Here is a 17,842-nt window from a genome sequence, read left to right on the forward strand (position 1 = left end):
GGTGGCAGACTGTCGAACATGGCCGAGAGATCCAGGAGGATGAGGGCTGCGGTTTCGCCGCTGCCCAGTATGGTTCTGATGTCGTCGGTGGCGGCAATGAGGGCGGTTTCGGTGCTGTGGTTGCTGCGGAATCCGGATTGGGAAGGGTCCAGGGTGCGGTTCTCCTCTAGGAAGCGGGTTAGTTGTCTGTTGAAGGCCTTCACAATTACTTTTGCCGGGAAGGGAAGCAGGGAGATATGCCGGATGTTCTTGAGGTCCTCTGGGTCCGCCTTGGGTTTTTTGAGGAGGGCATTGATCTCGGTGTGTATCCAGCTCTCCGGGAAGGTGGCAGACTCGAAAGAGCCGTTGATGATCTTCCGTAGTTTGGGTGCAATGAAGGAGCTTGCTTTGTTGAGGATGTGGTGAGGGCAGCGATCAGATGGAGAGCCAGAGTGGATGGTGTTCATGATTTCGAAGGTGTTGGTGGTTGCAGGGGAGGGGGGGGGGAGGTCGGGGTGCTGAAGCGGTCATGGATGTCTGCAATCTTGCCGTGGAAGTAGGAGGCTAGGTAGTCGCAGAGGTCTGGGGATGGCGGGATGTCATTGACCTTGGAGCTGCGGTTGGAGTGTTCCATCACGACATTGAAGAGCTCCTTGTGGCTGTGTGCGTTGTTGTGGATTCGGTCTTTGAAGGCGGTTCTTTTGGTGGCTTGGATGAGTTGGTGGTGTCTGCAGATGGCGTTTTTGAAGGCTGTGTGGTTGTCCAGAGTCTGATCTTGGCACCACTTTCTTTCGAGTTGGGTTTGTTACAATTTTTAAAATTACACTTTTATGTGGTTGGCATTTTCCTGCCCTAAGCTTTATGTGCCTGCAGCCTGTCTCCAATACACGCCTGGGCTCGGGTGACAGCCGGGATTGTGCATTCCCTCTAAGCAACCACACACAAAGGGACTGTAAGGTGTTACTGGCGAGCCATCAACACCCTGATGGGCCATCCTGGGCAGGATGGGTGGGAGGGACTTACACCCTCACCTGAACAGGCAGAGTAGCAGTGTACTGCCCTCCCACAAACAACTGCTTAACCACCTCCTTTAGTTAGTATGGAGCCAGGGCAGGAAGGAACAACCTTGGTGCACTTCAAAGACCTTTCTTTGAAGTCACCCCCACTTCAAAGGCCCAACTGGGTGTAAGTACTGGGCCTCTGACCTTACCAAATCAGTAAACCACTGGTTCTGTGAAGAACTTTGCCAGGAGGAAGAACTGCTGTGTTGTTAGAAGTACTGCCACTCTGGACTGCTCCTCTGGAAGAGCTGATTTTCTGCTCTGTTGCCATGCTGCCTGCTGCCCTCTGCCCTGTGGAGAAAGGACATGACCCATCTCACTTGAACCTACAGTGACTCGAAAGGCATGTTTGCTTGCCCCGCCCCCCTTTTCTAGTCTCAGGGACATCAAAGATTTATCACCCTGCAATATCACACGGACTTTGCTCGCTCTAAGTCTTGCTCTGCCAAGTGCTGCCAATATATCCCTGAGCCCCAGGAAGTGGGTATAAAAAGTGCTGCAACTGCGAGAACCTGCACATCAACACAGTTCCGAACTGGAGCATCTCCATCGACTCATCACTGCTGCTGCAAGGATTGAGGACACCGTATCAATCCAGTACACACCCGCTCCAGCGAGGATCGGGACCACCGCATTGCCAACTGAGCAATGCATGTCTCCATTCCCACAACATCTGATTTCGCGCACCTCGGAGCCGACACATCGCCTACATCTTTGTGATCAACGCCAAAGCATTGCCTCCCTTTGCTACTCGCATCTTGTGGTCGACGCAACTGTGAACCAAGGTACTGCTTTAGCAGGCCAAGTCTGGTCCTTGTATCCAACCCGTGCTCCATTGTGGTCGAACTGTCTTTTCAGATTTGACACAGACTAGTGCAATCAGATACCCCAGTTGTTTCTTTACACTTCCAAGCACTACAACTAAGTTCATTCTTCAAAGATCCATCTCTCAACTTCTTTTTGCTTGATTTTCATGGTTTTGGTCATAAAAATATAGTAAATTTTTCTAAACTAATGTGGATCTTTTTGTGGTGTTTTCACTGTATAACTTTTTGAAGTTTTGCACAAATAACAAGTTACTTACCTTCGGTAACGCCTTTTATGGTGGATACACTAGCTACCTGTGGATTCCGCACCTAATGAATTCTCCCAATGCGCCAGCATTCGACAGAAATTTTCTTCCCAGCTCTGCACGTCGACGAGGACGTCTCAATTGCCCGACTCCCACGCGACGCCGTCTGACGTCATCGAAGCAATAAGAAGTCCTCGCCAGCATGCGGACGTCACTTTTCACTATTTTTTACGTGCTTTCAAGGCGAACAGGTGAGTACAGACAATACATAATTGACATGTTTTATATTTGATTGATGTATTCATAACATTTAATCAAATATATACAGCAAAATATCAAAGAGATATATATATATAAAAAAAACACATATAATGTACATAATATATATATATATACACACATATACCATCTAACATATATACACATCCTTATATACACATACACCCTAGGATATCTTGGTAAGACCAACCAGGCAACGGGGAGGCAGGTGGGACTGTGAGGAATCCACAGGTAGCTAGTGTATCCACCAGAAAAGGCGTTACCGAAGGTAAGTAACTTGTTCTTCTGATGGATACAACTACCTGTGGATTCCTCAGCTAATGAATAGAGTCGCAAAGCAGTACCGCACTCGGTGGCGGGTGCCTGAATGGTCACACCAAGAAATCCTGCAGCACGGACCGTGCAAAATGGCCATCCCTCCTAACCTCGGAGTCCAAGCAATAATGCTTTGCAAAAGTGTGGAGGGAAGCTCAAGTTGAGGCCTTACAAATATCAGTCACAGGAACACCTCTAGCCAAAGCCGAAGCCAGCCTTAGCCCTGGTGGAATGAGCTCTTATTCCAACAGGAGGAACCTTCTTAGCCAAGGAATAACATACTTTTATGCAAAGAATGACCCACCCGGATAGTGTTTTTTGTGGACAGCCTTGCCTTTCCTCTTCCCCATGTAGCCGATGAAGAGCTGATCTTCCACTCTGAACTCTCTCGTTCTCTCAATGTAGAAGCTTGAAGCTCTTTTTGGGTCAAGCCGATGGAGTCTCTCCTCCTCTTTTGATGAATGGGGAGGAGAGTAGAAGGACAAGAGCGTTATAGATTGCCCTAAATGGAAGGGTGTAACAACCTTCGGTAGGAAAGCCGCCCTGGTCCTCAGCACCACCTTGTCTGCATGAAAAGGGGACTTAACGCTAAGTGCTTGAAGTTCACTCACTCGCCTAGCTGATGTGATGGCTATGAGATAAAATAACGTCCACCACTTCTGGCTGGAGAGAAAAGGAACTCAGATTGCCCCGTTCAATCTCCAGGCATGAAGGTGCAGGCTCTGGAGGTGGGGGTGTAGAACCTGCCCTGCAACTGCGAGAGGAGATCTGCCCTGTGAGGGAGACGGAGCGGAGGAAACAGTGAGAGTTGGAGAAGGTCTGAATACCACACCCTTCTTTGCCAATCCGGAGCTATTAAGATGACTTGGGCCCGGTCTTGGCGAATCTGCCTCAGAACCAGAGTAATCAAAGGTAAGGGGGGAAACGCGTAAAGCAACTGGCCGTACCAGGACATCTGAAACACGTCCCCCAATGCTCCTTGCACTGGATACTGGAGGCTGCAGAACGACGGACGGTGTGCGTTCTCCCGAGTGGCAAAGAGGTCTACCTGAGGAAATCCCCACATCCGGAAGATGTAAAGGATCAGGTCCGGATGGAGACGCCACTCATGATCGGCTGAGAAGTGCCGACTGAGACTGTCCGCACATACGTTTAGAACCCCGGCCAGATGGTTTGCTACTAAGCAAACCTGATGGTCCCGTGCCCAGGATCAGAGCTGCAGAGCCTCTCTGCAGAGAAGGTACGACCCTACTCCTCCCTGCTTGTTGATGTACCACATTGCGGTAGTGTTGTCCGTCAGAACTTGGACCGACTGACCGCAAAGGGAGAGAAGGAATGCCTTGAGAGCCAAACTTATTGCTGCAATTCCAACAGATGGATATGAAACATCTGTTCCACTGGAGACCAACGACCTTTGATCTCCAGGTCCCCCGGGTGAGCTCCCCACCCTAGAGTGTAAGCATCTGTTATCACTGTGGACACTGGAGGAGGTAGTGAAAACGGCCTTCCTTGCGAAAGGTTGCAGTCCACAGCCCACCATCGTAGATCCGCTGCAGTGTCTCTAGAGATTGTTATCGACTCCTCGAGATCCCCTTTGTGTTGAAACCACTGCCTGCGAAGGCACCACTGAAGAGCTCTCATGTGCCAGCGTGCATGAGTGACCAACAGAATGCATGAAGCGAGCAGACGAAGGACCTTGAGGTCTGGAACGACCACTCCACTTTGAAACATTGGAATCAACGCCTGAATGTCCTGAATCCACTGAGGCAGAGGAAAGGTCCGATTCAATGTTGTGTCCTGTACTGCCCCTATGAACAGGAGGCGTTGAGAGGGCTCCAGGTGAGATTTGTGCACGTTTACCGAAAAGCCCAGGTCGAACAACAACTGGGTTGTCATTTGCAGGTGATGCAGCACGAGCTCTGGAGACTTGGCTTTGATCAACCAATCGTCCAGGTAAGGGAATACCGCTATCCCCTTCCTCCTGAGATTTACGGCAGGCACTGCCATCAACTTCGTGAAGACTCAAGGTGCGGAAGTAAGACCAAAAGGAAGGACCGTAAACGGATAGTGTTGCGACCCCACCACAAACCGGAGATACTTCCTGTGCGACTTGAGAATTGGGATATGGAAGTAAGCATCCTGCAAGTCGACAGACACCATCTAATTTTCTTCTTTCAACGCCAAAAGCACCTGCGCTAGGGTCAGCATTTTGAACTTCTCCTGCTTGAGGAACCAGTACAAAACTCTCAGATCCAGGGTAGGCCTCAACCGACCATCCTTCTTGGGGATTAGGAAATATCTTGAATAACAACCCTGACCTCTTTCCTGCTCTGGAACGAACTCCACTGCACCTTTCGACAAAAGGGCTAGAACTTCCTGTTGCAACAAAAGGAGATGGTCTTCCGTGCAAAAGGAGGGATGGGAGGGGGAAACTCCCGATAGAGAAGTGCATAACCTTTCTCCACTATATTGACCCAGGAAACCGATGTGATCAACTCCCACATGCGGAGAAAATGAAACAACCTTCCCCCTACAGGAGAAGTATGGGATGCAATGGACGGAGGACTAAGGCTGTTTTCCCTGTTTCACCCCCCCCTCCCGGAGGAAGAGAAAGAGGCAGGGTGCTGCTGGGTGGCTCCTATGGTTCGAACTCTACCTGGCCCTCTATATGACCTACAGGGAAGAGTAGAAGGCTGTTGGCCTGCTGGCTGGGGTCTTTCCCGAAAGGAAGAGCCTCGTCCAAACCCCCTGAATCTTCTAAACTATCTGAACATGGTGGTGGTAGAAGCCTGCAAGCCTAGGGCCTGGGTGGTAGCTTCTCCTTGAAGCGCTTTAAGACAGTCAGCTTTAGATCCAAACAGCTTGTCCCCATCAAACGGCTAGTCTAAAAGGGTCATCTGCACATCCGATGAAAATCCAGACAATCTCAACCAAGCATGTCTCCTGGTTGCAATGGATGTACCCATTGTCCTTGCCACTGAATCTGATGTATCCAGCCCCGACTGAATGACCCGAGTCGCTGCCGCTCGCGCATCAGTCAGAAGACCCTGCATGTCCTGGGGCAAATCAGGCAGCTCAGCCTTGGCCGTGTCCTTCAGGGCATGGATATACCTGCCCAAGACACAAGTGGCGTTAGCAGACTTCAGGGCCATACTGCACGTAGAAAAAATCTTCTTGGCAGATTGCTCCATCCTTTTGATTCCCTGTCCAACAGGGACCCAGGGAAGGATCCAGGAGCTGAGCGCAAGGAGCAGGAGGCCTGGACCACCAGATTCTCCGGAGTCGGATGCCTAGAGAGGAAACCTGGGTCCCCAGGAGCCACTCAGTATCTCCTCGCCACTGATCTGCTAATAGCAGTCGAAGACACCAGTTTTCTCCAAACCTCCAGGATCGGTTCTGTGAGAGCCTCGTTAAAAGGAATGAGTGACAAGATGTAACACTTCTGTCAGGATCTTCGTTTTCACCTCAGCTGCGGGTAGCGCGAGATCTAGGAAGTCCACTGCCTTCCTCACCATTGAGTGGAACGAGGCAGCCTCTTCAGTAAACTCCCCAGGAGAAGCCAAATCCCACTCTGGGGAAGTATCGAGACCGCTTGCAGAGTCCAAACCCTGAAAGTCCCCCAGGGGCTCTGCGATCTCTCCTTCTTCCAGGAGCTGCCTTCGATACTCCTGCTCCTCCAATAGCCTCAGAGCCTTCCTTCTCCAGCGCAACCTGGCCTCTATCCTCGGCGTCGATAAGGAATTGCCAGACGTCGACAACCTCAGCTGACGCAGATCTTTGGATTTGCCCAACACCAGATCCATCGGCGCCATGGAAAGATAAGCCCTCTTCGCCGGCGTCGACTGGAGTTGTGGCGAAGTCAACGGCGCCACCAGATCAGCAGAAGCTACCAGCGTCGAAGGTCTCCTCGGTGACGCCAAAGGCACTGGCACCGGACCAGCACCCTCTACTGGACAGAAGGGCATGAATGGCGTTGGCTTGTATGGAGCCGGAACGCCCAAACCAAAAGCCAAGGGACCAGCCAGTGCACCGCCAGGGGCCATGGAGCTGAAGATGTTGTACATAGCATTCAAGAATGCCGTCGGATCCGCACCTGGAGCGGGGAATGCAGGATACTCCTGTGGCGTCTGCGCTGGATACCCCTGCGGTGTCGGCGCTAGATCAGGCACCGCTGACGAGAAGCGAGGGCTCTGGCGAGGCTCGACCACTTCAAAGACCGATGGAGCCTGAGAAGCCCAAGGGCTTTGTGGCTGAGGCGTCACTGTCGGGCAGACCTCCCACATTGTACGACGCCAAGTAGATGGAGATCTCGAACGGGATCGGTCTTTCTCCGAACGGCGTCAGGAATCATGCCAACGCCGGGAGTCATGATGACGCCGCCTCTTATGGGATCTTGAAGATTTTGAAGACGACCTCCGATGCCAATGTTTCTCCTTATTTGATTTGGCCAAAAACAGCTTGGCCTCACACTCCTTGAGCGCCTTCGGGTTCATCTTTTGGCATGAACCACACTCCTCTACATCATGCTTGGAGCTCAAGCACCATAGGCAGTCATTATGCGGGTCCATCACCGACATACGTCCCCCGTACTCCCTACAAGGCTTGAACCCAGACTTCCGAGGTGGAGGCATTTTTCTACAAAGTATCACCTCCGAGAAACAGTAGCTCCCCAAGAGCCAGGAGAAAAAAACATTACTTCGATGGCACGGAAAAAAGGGAACTGACATCAGCACGCCGGCGAGGACCTCTTTTTGCCTCGATGACGTTGCGTGGGAGTCGGGCAATTGTGACATCCTCGTCGACGTGCAGAGCTGGGAAGAATATTTCCGTTGAATGCTGGCGCACTGGGAGAATTTATTAGGTGAGGAATCCACAGGTAGTTGTATCCATCAGAAACTTAACACATTGCCTCTTAAACCTGCCTGCTCTGTGCCAAGCTACCAGAGGGGAGCACAGGTATATTTATGGTGTGTATCTGACTTACCCCTACTAGGATTGCGGTTCCTGCTTGGACAGGGTGCATACATCTGCCAACCAGAAACCCAGTTTCTAACAGAGACTCACTGGACCTGCACAATCTACTAACTGCTGCAATGTAGGAATATAAAACTGGGCATAGACTTTTATGAACTCCTGTGATTAGAACATATACTTATTCTCTCCAACTCCCAGCAATGGCCACTATTTATTAGATTTTTGCTGCATTTCTCTCAATACTTGGACACTATACTGGGAAGGGAAAATACAAGATATTTTAGCATTGAAATTGTGCCATCCATTGTCAAGGGTGTTGGCTCTAGTCTACTTTGCTGGGCTACCATGGAAACTCACTTTAAATGGCTCTGACTAAACCACAAGGAGAGGTCTACAGGGACACTATGACCTACTGAACTAAAGAAGGGATTTAACATTCATCCTAATTTATTTACCAAACCAATCTGAGATTTGGTCATTTTGGGCTTGCCTGAGATATTCACAAAGTTGCATTGTGTATATATCCAGAAAAGCTGAACCGAAAAAACTGAATTGGTGATGGTGATCATAAGATTTTGTTTTTGGAAAACCAGATGCTTCATACTAAAAAATAAAAAGAAAACACCTTAAAGAGAAAGACTACCAGCTCTTTTTTACTCACTGCATGTACCATTTTAAGTTACAGTTGTTTCTCTTATTTAATAGTTACTCAATTGAATGAATCCATATCTGGCAAATGTGTACATAAAGAATCACAGAAAATGCAAATGTGTTTCCAGATTTGGTGTCCTCTCCATTTAAAGCCAAAAAGAACACGCTAAATACCCATTTTGGGGACTATCACAGCATGAGTTAGGCTTGCTAATTTCTTGCATTCTGTAAGAATGCACTGGACTTCTATTTAAAGCAGTCAATGAACTGCTACCTGCTGATGATGAGCTTTCTTTGGTTTAGAATGTGCCAATCCCTCAGATTCATGCATATTCACTGTATGCATGAATATGAGGGATAGCACCTTTATTGTCTGACGAGGTGGAGAATCAGGGACTCAACACCCTCTCTCTCACCCTAAAACACTTTTTCCTCCAAGAGCAAATTTCTTAATACCGCTTCAGGAATCATTCCACCATGCAAATACAAATTACTGAGACACACAAATATCAGGTTTGTTCTTTTATGAAACTAGGTGGGTGTAACATACGATAAAACATACAAAAATGAATTTCAAGAATGATTCATACTGACCAGTGATTTTCCACAAATGAAGTTGATGTTGCTTTGAATCCTATGCTGCATGTCTGCTGGGCAAGCAACAGTGGTGTTGAAAACCAAGAGTAATTCGGAATTTGTTTTCAAAGCTGCATCTCCTGCAAATCAAATGAACCAGCCAACAATTGCCTGTTAACAGGTGAATGTAGTAAAACAATAATTGTTTATAAGAGCATGCTGGATGTAGCCACTAACAGGACATATAGGAGAGTGTAGTTGATGGCCAGCCCACAAACACATTTCAATTTTTAAACTAAATAAATCCAGGACTTAAAACTAGGGCTCTGCACTGTAAACAGAATTGTTGTAAATGTTAGCCTCTTTTGAAAAGAATCCCAGATTAATAGTCATGTGTACCAATAGACTACCTAGGCTTGACAGTTCACCAGCCAAAATGTGCAACATGCTTGCAATCGGGTCATCCAGCTCACCTTCTGTTCTTAACCATGGCTCTAATACGTAGGGATAAGTGTGAATACAAATGAGGTGCTGAATAACTTAGCAATCTCTCATTCCTGGTACTCTATCAAGGTATGGCTATGCCAACTCAAACAACCAGGACTGGCATTATTGTGGACAAAACCCAGCGCACAGTTTGCTATTTAGTGAGAGACGAGAAGGTGTACAGGCAACAGGGAGTCACCATTTGAAAAAAAATGCCACAGCCTCTCTGTTGCCAAAGACAGAACTGAGATAAAATAACCCTTTCTACGTAGTATTCAAGCCACTTGTACTAAAATCTCTGGTTTGGCAGAACTGTATGATCCACTAGAACGTTCTGTGTATGTGATAAGAGGGGATTCTTCATTTCTATGCCTATGACATACAAGATTTAAAGCTCCCGGGATGGCAAACTAAGCACGTTTTTAAAGATATCTGTGAGAATTCATGGAAAATGTAATCCATTTCGAATTAGCTTAGCAGAATATGATCCTATATCATGTCAGATGACCTAGGTGTTTTTTCAGAAATCTCCATTTGCTCATATCATCGCAGGCAGTTCTATTTGAACAGAGGCTTGCATCATTTACAGATAGGAAGTTTATGACAGGGCAAATCAGGAGAAACTATTTGCCTCAACCTTTACTTGTCTGACTCGAAGATTAGTATGAGGTTTAATTGCTAAAAAAGGCTGAATAACATTCAAGGGACCGTTACATTCTTACTGTGGTCTATGTAACGCCCTCTTCAAAGTATGCTTCATCATCAAGAGAACTTGATATGGGCTTGGATGTATTTTGAGGTCAAATGTGAAAATTGCATACAATTCCAATTTTACATTTGATTCCAAATCTAATCAAAAAGTATTGCAGTTTGAGCTGCAGCAAGGTTGTTTGGTATTTGAAGTTCTGTCTGTTTATAACCCCTTAAGTGAAGGTTTATTTAGTATTAGAACATTGGAATGTTGGTAGCTCCATTGAAAACAATGGAGTGCTGCGGGCTTTTACAGGCCGGTAAAAGCCTGCAGCGCCAACATTCTAATGTTCGCTTTGTTCACAGCAACAGCTGTGAACAAAGCCTCACGGAGCCCGAGGGGATTTTAATCCCCTCGGGCTCCGTGAACATTTTTTTTTTTTTTTAATTAGAACATTCTGCCCTGAGTGGCAGAATGTTCTAATAGCCTTAGAACCCGCCGTAGCGGGCTCTATCGGCTATTAAAGTCTCTCTCCCTTGTTAAATGCCCTCGTTTTCGCGTCGGGCATTTAACGCGGGGAGCGGGCCTTTAATAGCCGGTAGAGCCCGCTACGGCGGGTTCTAAGGCTATATTAGAACATTGGAACGTTGGCAGCTCCATTGAAAACAATGGAGTGCTTTGGGCTTTTACTGGCCGGTAAAAGATCGCAGCACCAACATTCCAATGTTCGCTTTGTTCACAGCAACAGCTGTGAACAAAGCCTCACGGAGCCCAAGGGGATTTTCATATAACATTCTGCCCTGAGTGGCAGAATGTTCTAATAGCCTTCGAACCCGCCGTAGCGGGCTCTACTGGCTATTGAAGGCCCGCTCCCTTGTTAAAGGCCCTCAAACGCGGGAGCACCCCTTTAATAGCCGGTAGAGCCCGCTAAAGCGGGTTCTAAGGCTATAATAGTGCAGTACAACCTAAACACCTCCCATTCCTAATGAGCCGCTACGTGTTAAAATGGGCTTCAATAGGAACACTAAAGATTACGGAGGATAAAAAGGACACATTTCTGGGATGCCCAACATGAAAGAGTGAATGGAACTCACTAGACTAAATTTGAGCCTCTGGCCGTCGGTGGCACTCATTTTTCCTGATCAGTCATTTCTTGAGAGGAAGAGAGGGAGGAACACACAAAGGGGAAAGAAGGAGCGTAAAGACAGAAACAACAATCATAAAGGGAGAAAGGAGGAACCTGCAAGTGTGAGATAAAGGGGGAGGGATTGTCACAAAGAACGGTTAATTTCACAAATGATGCACAAGAGAGATCCAGCAGAGGGTGGAAATGTTATCAAGTGAAGAATCAAGAAGCACAATTTGAAACTGTGTGAATTTTTTTCCAAACAATTTTTACTGTTCTTCATTGAAGTTGCCATCACAAGAGAGGAAGTAAACCATAGAAGGCAAAAACAAATCTTGTGTGAGGTGTTCCACAAAATGGTCAAGATCTTCCACTTGATACATACAATCATGAGCAAAGTCAGCCATACTACAGAAAAAGAAAAGGAACATAAAACACCACAATCCTGAAAGGAAGAAAAGCCAAAAAACTTCTACTACCCTTCCTACCACCCCGAGCCCAGATCCAAAGAGGGCTTGAGGAAAAAATATAAAAAGGTCAGAGAAAAAAAATAAGGCAAAGAAAACAAGTCACACTTCTAAAGTTCACCCGAACCCCTCTCCCAAATCTCAAGATTTCCCTACAGTGGATATATGTCACCCTCGACTTCCAAACGGTCTGGGAGTTGTGGACATGGCTCCAGATGGATGCCTTTGTATGTAGCCCAGCATTCTCATATTTTATAGAATTTCTTCTGGCACCCCCTGGCAATGTATATTAAGCATTCCATGCCCATGCACCTGTCTAGCCCCACCCTCCTGGTCTCCAGTAGGGGAGCTCCTTCCATGCTCTAGCGATGTCACGCTTAGCCACCGTAAGACCCAACCACAGAGCTAGACTGTGTGTCAATTCTTGATCATAAAGGGATACTGGAACCGTTAACAGAATGGGAACAGTTTACTAAACTAAAACCTTGAGTAATGAGAACAATTTACACCATGTATTGAGCCAAGAAAATTGTGAAACAGTTTCATTATTTTATTGGAGGAGAAAATAACTGCAGCGATGTGCGTATAGCCCAGAGAATCCACATGTACCCAACTGTCAGCAAACCTGAATAAACTGCATTTTCTGACAAACTTGGAGGGAAAGGATTTATGAAATATGACACTTATTTCTTAAAACATTGCAGGATCTTTCTCACTAAAAGCTGCCCTAATGAATTATATATGTACTAATTGAAATGTGTACAGGCTATTAGTGGGAGATTGATTTGGAATTCTATTGAAGTAAAATCTATAGTTACCACTGAGTAACCTGAATTAAGTGATGGCAGAAAAATAATGTAATAAAAAACGCAGTTGCCAAAGCACTTTTATACTTATATACAAATAAATAACCTATGTAAAAGCAAAAGAAATAGTATCGCTGAAAGCCTGATTAAATCAGGCTGCTATAATTCAGTTTCTCTTTGAAGCTTATTTACAGTGCAAGTGCCTAGTCTGTAACATACAGGCATATAGAGTTAGGTATTGAAAAGTCAGACATTTTCTACCTTAAGAATTTTCACATGGTTGGAGCAATTTCTGACTTTATTGTACAAGTAAACACCTAAAAAATACAGCAATCGCAGTTTCCAGGGACACGCACATGCATAAAATGTGTGCTTATGGAAATTTATCAGGTGGAAAATCTGCATACCAAAAAATGTTATACTCTTGTGCATTCCCGTATTTAAACCTCTTCTGTTTGCCAGTGAGGAAGATTTGTTTCTCCACGTCTTCTCTTATATCCTGGCTAAATAATGTTAACTTATTATTTATATAGTTATAAATACCTTTGTTTCTGAGGCCAATAAATAACAATCAGATTTTATTACAAGACAGGAGGCTCATATTATGCTTTACTTTTCTTACTTTATTGAACAGCAGCCAAGAACTACAAACCCCAGAATCCCTGGGAAAGAAACTACAAAAAAATGCATCTCAATGGGGCTAACCAATCACACAACAAGCCCCTTGATAACAATCTTGACTGAGAGCACCAAGCCTGCTCACGTTTCCTACATATTTTCTAGTTATTTGAGTTTTATTATGTATGTCATTATATGTTTACTATATATTTTTAGGTTTCACTGTGATTATATTTATTCATACTTATTGCGCTTATTATCACGCTCTGCTATTCCTGTGTGCGCGTTCGCGCGTCCTGCTTTATGCGCTCTCTTGTGCGTGCGGCCCGTTTAGAACGATGTTAAACCTTTGTTCTTCGTCGCATGAGGTATTTTCACCTTGTATTCCCCGCTCCTATTCTCCTCAGAAGCGGTTCCCACGTCTTACTTCAGCGCAACGGGAGATTTGCATGCGCCTTCTGCCGGCCGGTGAGGGCTTTCTGGGAATCTCCTTCCTCATCTTGCCTTCCACGCCCATAACACAGCCCCGGCCAGCCACTGTAGAGGCAGACACGCCCCCTCTCTCCCAGCCTCAGATTTTAACCCTTTTTATGATAGTTTCTCATTTGACAGGTTCTTGCCTGTTATTTGGCATTTAAATATTTTTCTCCCCTCTTTTTCCAATTAATTTCTAGCTTTTGCTCCTCATTATGTCAAAGGATGACAAGACTCAGTCCATTAAGGACAATTTGAAATCCTTTATCATGGATTCAGTCCAACACGCTGCTTCAGCTTCTATGTTGGATATATCAAAAAACCTAGAAGCCTCCATTTCAAAGATGCTTCAGAAACCTAAGGTTAATCCTCCTTTGAGAGGAAGTAAACGTGTAGCTCATCCTCATGAGCTTTCCAAAGGCGTTTCTTCCAAGTTTGGGCCTCCAACCAGAGAGGCGAATTCTTCGGGGCTCCCTTCCTCCCCCCTTAATATTTTACATTTACAGGACATGGACAGTGATGACTTATATGATGTGCGTCCGTAGAAGAGGCGTAATATTTCTCCTTCTGATAGTTCCCCACACTTACTGCACGAAGATCTGGTCGATCCAGATGGTGACCCCATGTTTGACCCCACATCTGCTCACCATCCCAATTCCTCAGAATGATTTCCCTCCGACCACGTTTCGGATTATGTCTCATTTTATTTTAGACATGCTCTTGATAATTCATCCAGAAGCAAGCTGAAGTCCGAATGCCCTAGGCCCTCCCTTCCTTTTTAGGTGGCCGATACCACAGCCATTGACCCTAATATGTTGCTCTTTTTCACCAAATTTGGGAAAGATCCCAAAAAAGGGGTTGATCGTGCCAGGTCAACTTGTCAAGATAGACTTTTGGACCTTGTTGGACCCCTCACCAGAATCTTTGATCTGGCTGAAGAAGCGAAAATGGAAGGTTCACATATTGATCCGGAGATGCTTTCTAACTGGGCTCAACAGGCAATCTGTATGCTGGGTAATGCCAATGCTTACATTTCGCAAGAGCAACGTGAGAGCCTTCTTCTTAGGATCGATCCAAAACTCAGCTCATTAGCCTCCAAGGAGGAAGGCCCCAATGCTGATGGCCTCCTTTGTGGGGACTCTTATTAAAGAGATGGGCAAATAAGTCTCTACTTTCAACTCCTTGGACAAAGCCCATTCCTCTATGAAGAGACTTTTTTCCAATCAGGTTTTTGGAAGGGCCGGTAAAGGAAGGAGTCATTTTGCTGGCCGCTTCTCAGCAAGAGGGCAATCCCTCAACAGAAGCTGCTACTCCCAAGGCAATCTGCTCAATGTCTACCAGGAGTACAAACCCCAGTTCCATCACCGTTGGTTCCACAACAGGGGATACAGAACCAAAGAAGAGCAACTTGCAGGTAAGAACTTTCAGTTCTGGCCTTCCTCCGGCAGACTAGCTTTATGTTTAAACGATTGGCTTTCTATAACCTCCGATCCTTGGATAATTCAGACTGTTCAAGGTTATTGCATAGACCTCTACCAAACTCCTCATCAGTCCTTTATTCCTCGTCCTCTCCGTTTACCTCTCAATCAGTTTCGCCTCGTTCACAACGAAGTTCAATCCTTAGTGTCAAAGCAAGCTATCGAGGAATTGGTTTTCAACCCTTCCAGTTTTCTCAGCAACATCTTTTTAGTTCAAAAGAATAACAAAAAACATTGCCCGGTCATAAATCTAAAAGAGTTCAACAATTTTGTTGTTTATCATTTCAAGATGGAAACTATCATCCATCTCAGGGATCTCCTCCTTCACAATGACTGGTTGGTCCGCATAGATCTTCAGGGCGCCTATCTTTCAGTACTTGTCCATCCTTCTTTCAGGAAGTTTCTTCAATTTCAGTGGGAAGATTCTTTCAGTTCAAAACTCTTCCCTTCGGTCTTTCATCTGCCCCTTGGTGTTTCACCAAGATCCTCAAACCAGTGGTGACCTTCCTCAGAGCTCAAGGGATAAGGTTAATTGTTTATCTCGACGACTTCCTCATCATGGCTCAGGACAAATCTTCCCTTGTGACACAACTAAACCTTTGAGAAGACCTTCTGTCTCGGCCGGCTTCCCCATAAATCTTCAAAAGTCCACTTTAATTCCCTTCCCAGTGTCTCGAGTTCCTTCGGTTCTTAGTCAACACTACAGAGTCTCTTCTTCAGCTTCCACAACACAAGGTTTCCTTGATAAAGAAGGAGATTCGTCATGCCTTCTCTCCCTTATTCTTCCCTCAGAGCTCTAGCTCGTCTCGTAGGCCTTCTTTCTTCCTCCATTCAAGCCATTTTTCCAGGGCCCCTTCATTACAGAGCCCTCCAGAGGTTGAAAATCCGTCACCTTCAGAAAGGTCTCACCTATTTGGATAAGGTTATCCTAGATTCAGAGTCCAGGGAAGAACTTGCATGGTGGAGGAGTCATTTAGACACCTGGAACAGGAGAACAATTTTCTTTGCTGCCTCAGATCTTGTCTTAGAGTCAGATGCAAGTGACAGGTTGGGGCGCAAGATGTAGTCCACTCTCGACTGGGGGTCCATGGTCTGTTCAGGAGTTGTCACTGCACATAAACTGTTTAGAGATGCTTGCAGATTCCTTTACAAAAGACACAGTAAAGTGCTCCATTCTTCTCAGAATGGACAACCTATTGACTGTAACGTACATAAATCGCCTGGGCAGAACAAGATCCAAACCTTTGGCTCTCTTGACCAAGAGTCTCTGGGAGTTTTGTTGCCTCAAAAACATTTCAGTCAGGGGAGTATACCTCCCGGGCAATCTGAACTTAGTGGCCGATTGGTTTTCAAGACATTCCCAAGATTCAAGCGATTGGCATCTTCACCCTTCCATGTTCAAACTCCTTTCTTCCCAACTATGTCCATAGACGTTTTTGCCTCAAGGCTCAATTCTCAACTCCCAACTTTCTTCAGTTGGAGACCAGATAATTTAGCCTTGGCTACTAATGCTTTCCTACAAGTTTGGCCTCCTTCTCTCCTGTACACCTTTCCCCCCTTCCTATTTATTGCTCGAGTCCTCGCTCACGCCCGCAGACAAAGTTCTTCTCTAGTTCTCATCACTCTATTCTGGCAGTCTCAACCTTGATATCCGACCCTCTTAGAACTCTCATCAGATCTTCCAGTCCTGATTCCTCCCTTCCCCGATCTTCTCTTGAACCCTCAGGGTCTTCCCCACAATCTCATATTACAAGGATCCCTGTATCTCATAGCCTGGCGGATTTCGGGGCTTCCTGGAGAACCCCAGAAATGTCGAGGAAGCTGTCCAATTCATCCAACAATTCTGGGCTCGGGGTACTTCAAGAGCATACCGCTCTGCTTGGTCAGTATGGTGTAGCTGGTGTGTGGACAGGAATTCCAATCCTGTTTCAGCAGATGTTACCTTAGTGGTAAATTTCCTATCTTCCCTGGCTTCTCAAGGTAAGGCGTACTGTACTGTCAATACCTATAGATCTGCAATCTCTTCGGAACACGTCAGGGTGGACGGTAGACCAGTGGGAGAACACCTCTTGGTTTGCAGTCTTTTAAAAAGGAGTAAATTTTTCTAAGCCTCCAGCTCCCAAATACTATACCATGTGGGATGTGAACTCCGGCCTTCGTCTTCTTATCTCATGGCCCGATAATGCTGACCTATACTGAAACATTTGTCTGCTAAATTGACCATGCTCCTCTGTCTAGTACCTCTCAAATGTGTTTCAGATGTTAAGGCATTAGGGGCCAGATGTAGCAAAATAAAATTTTGCGACTTGCAAATAGCGAGTCATTGCGACTCGCTGTTTGCAAGTCGCAAAATGTTATGCAGAACGGTGTCTCAGACACCGTCTGCAAGTCGGTATGGGGTCGCAATGACCCACCTCATGAATATTCATGAGGTGGGTCGCAAATTGCGGCCCCATACCGACTATGGGCACTCGCAAACATGGAGGCCTGCTGTAGTCAGCAGACCTCCGTGTTCGTGACTGCTTTAAATAAAGCAGTTTTTTTTTTTTAAGTGTAGCCCGTTTTCCTTAAAGGAAAACGAGCTGCACTTAAAAAGAAAACCGAAACCTTTAGTTTCGGTATTTTTTCAGGGCAGGGAGTGGTCCCTTGGACCACTCCCTGCCCTGAAAAAATGTTTTTGGGTCCAGTCACAAACTGGAAGGGGTCCCATGGGGACCCCTTCCAATTTGCGAGTGGGTTACCATCTACTTGAAGTGGATGGTAACTGCAACACCATTTGCGACCGCATA

At 46.2% G+C, this 17,842-nt stretch overlaps 1 protein-coding gene across 1 annotated transcript in view; it reads right to left on the minus strand.

Moving 5' to 3' along the window:
• The window catches only part of IGF2R (insulin like growth factor 2 receptor), a 1,086,527-nt gene that overhangs the window by 999,303 nt on the left and 69,382 nt on the right, over positions 1 to 17,842 (minus strand). Inside the window, exon 3 of the mRNA XM_069235138.1 lies at positions 8,926 to 9,047. Within this exon, the coding sequence (XP_069091239.1) occupies positions 8,926 to 9,047 (122 nt within the window). The remainder of the gene's footprint in view (positions 1 to 8,925; positions 9,048 to 17,842) is intronic.

The sequence above is a fragment of the Pleurodeles waltl genome, chromosome 5 (genome assembly GCF_031143425.1).
Source record: "Pleurodeles waltl isolate 20211129_DDA chromosome 5, aPleWal1.hap1.20221129, whole genome shotgun sequence".
NCBI classification, from domain to species: Eukaryota; Metazoa; Chordata; class Amphibia; order Caudata; family Salamandridae; genus Pleurodeles; species Pleurodeles waltl.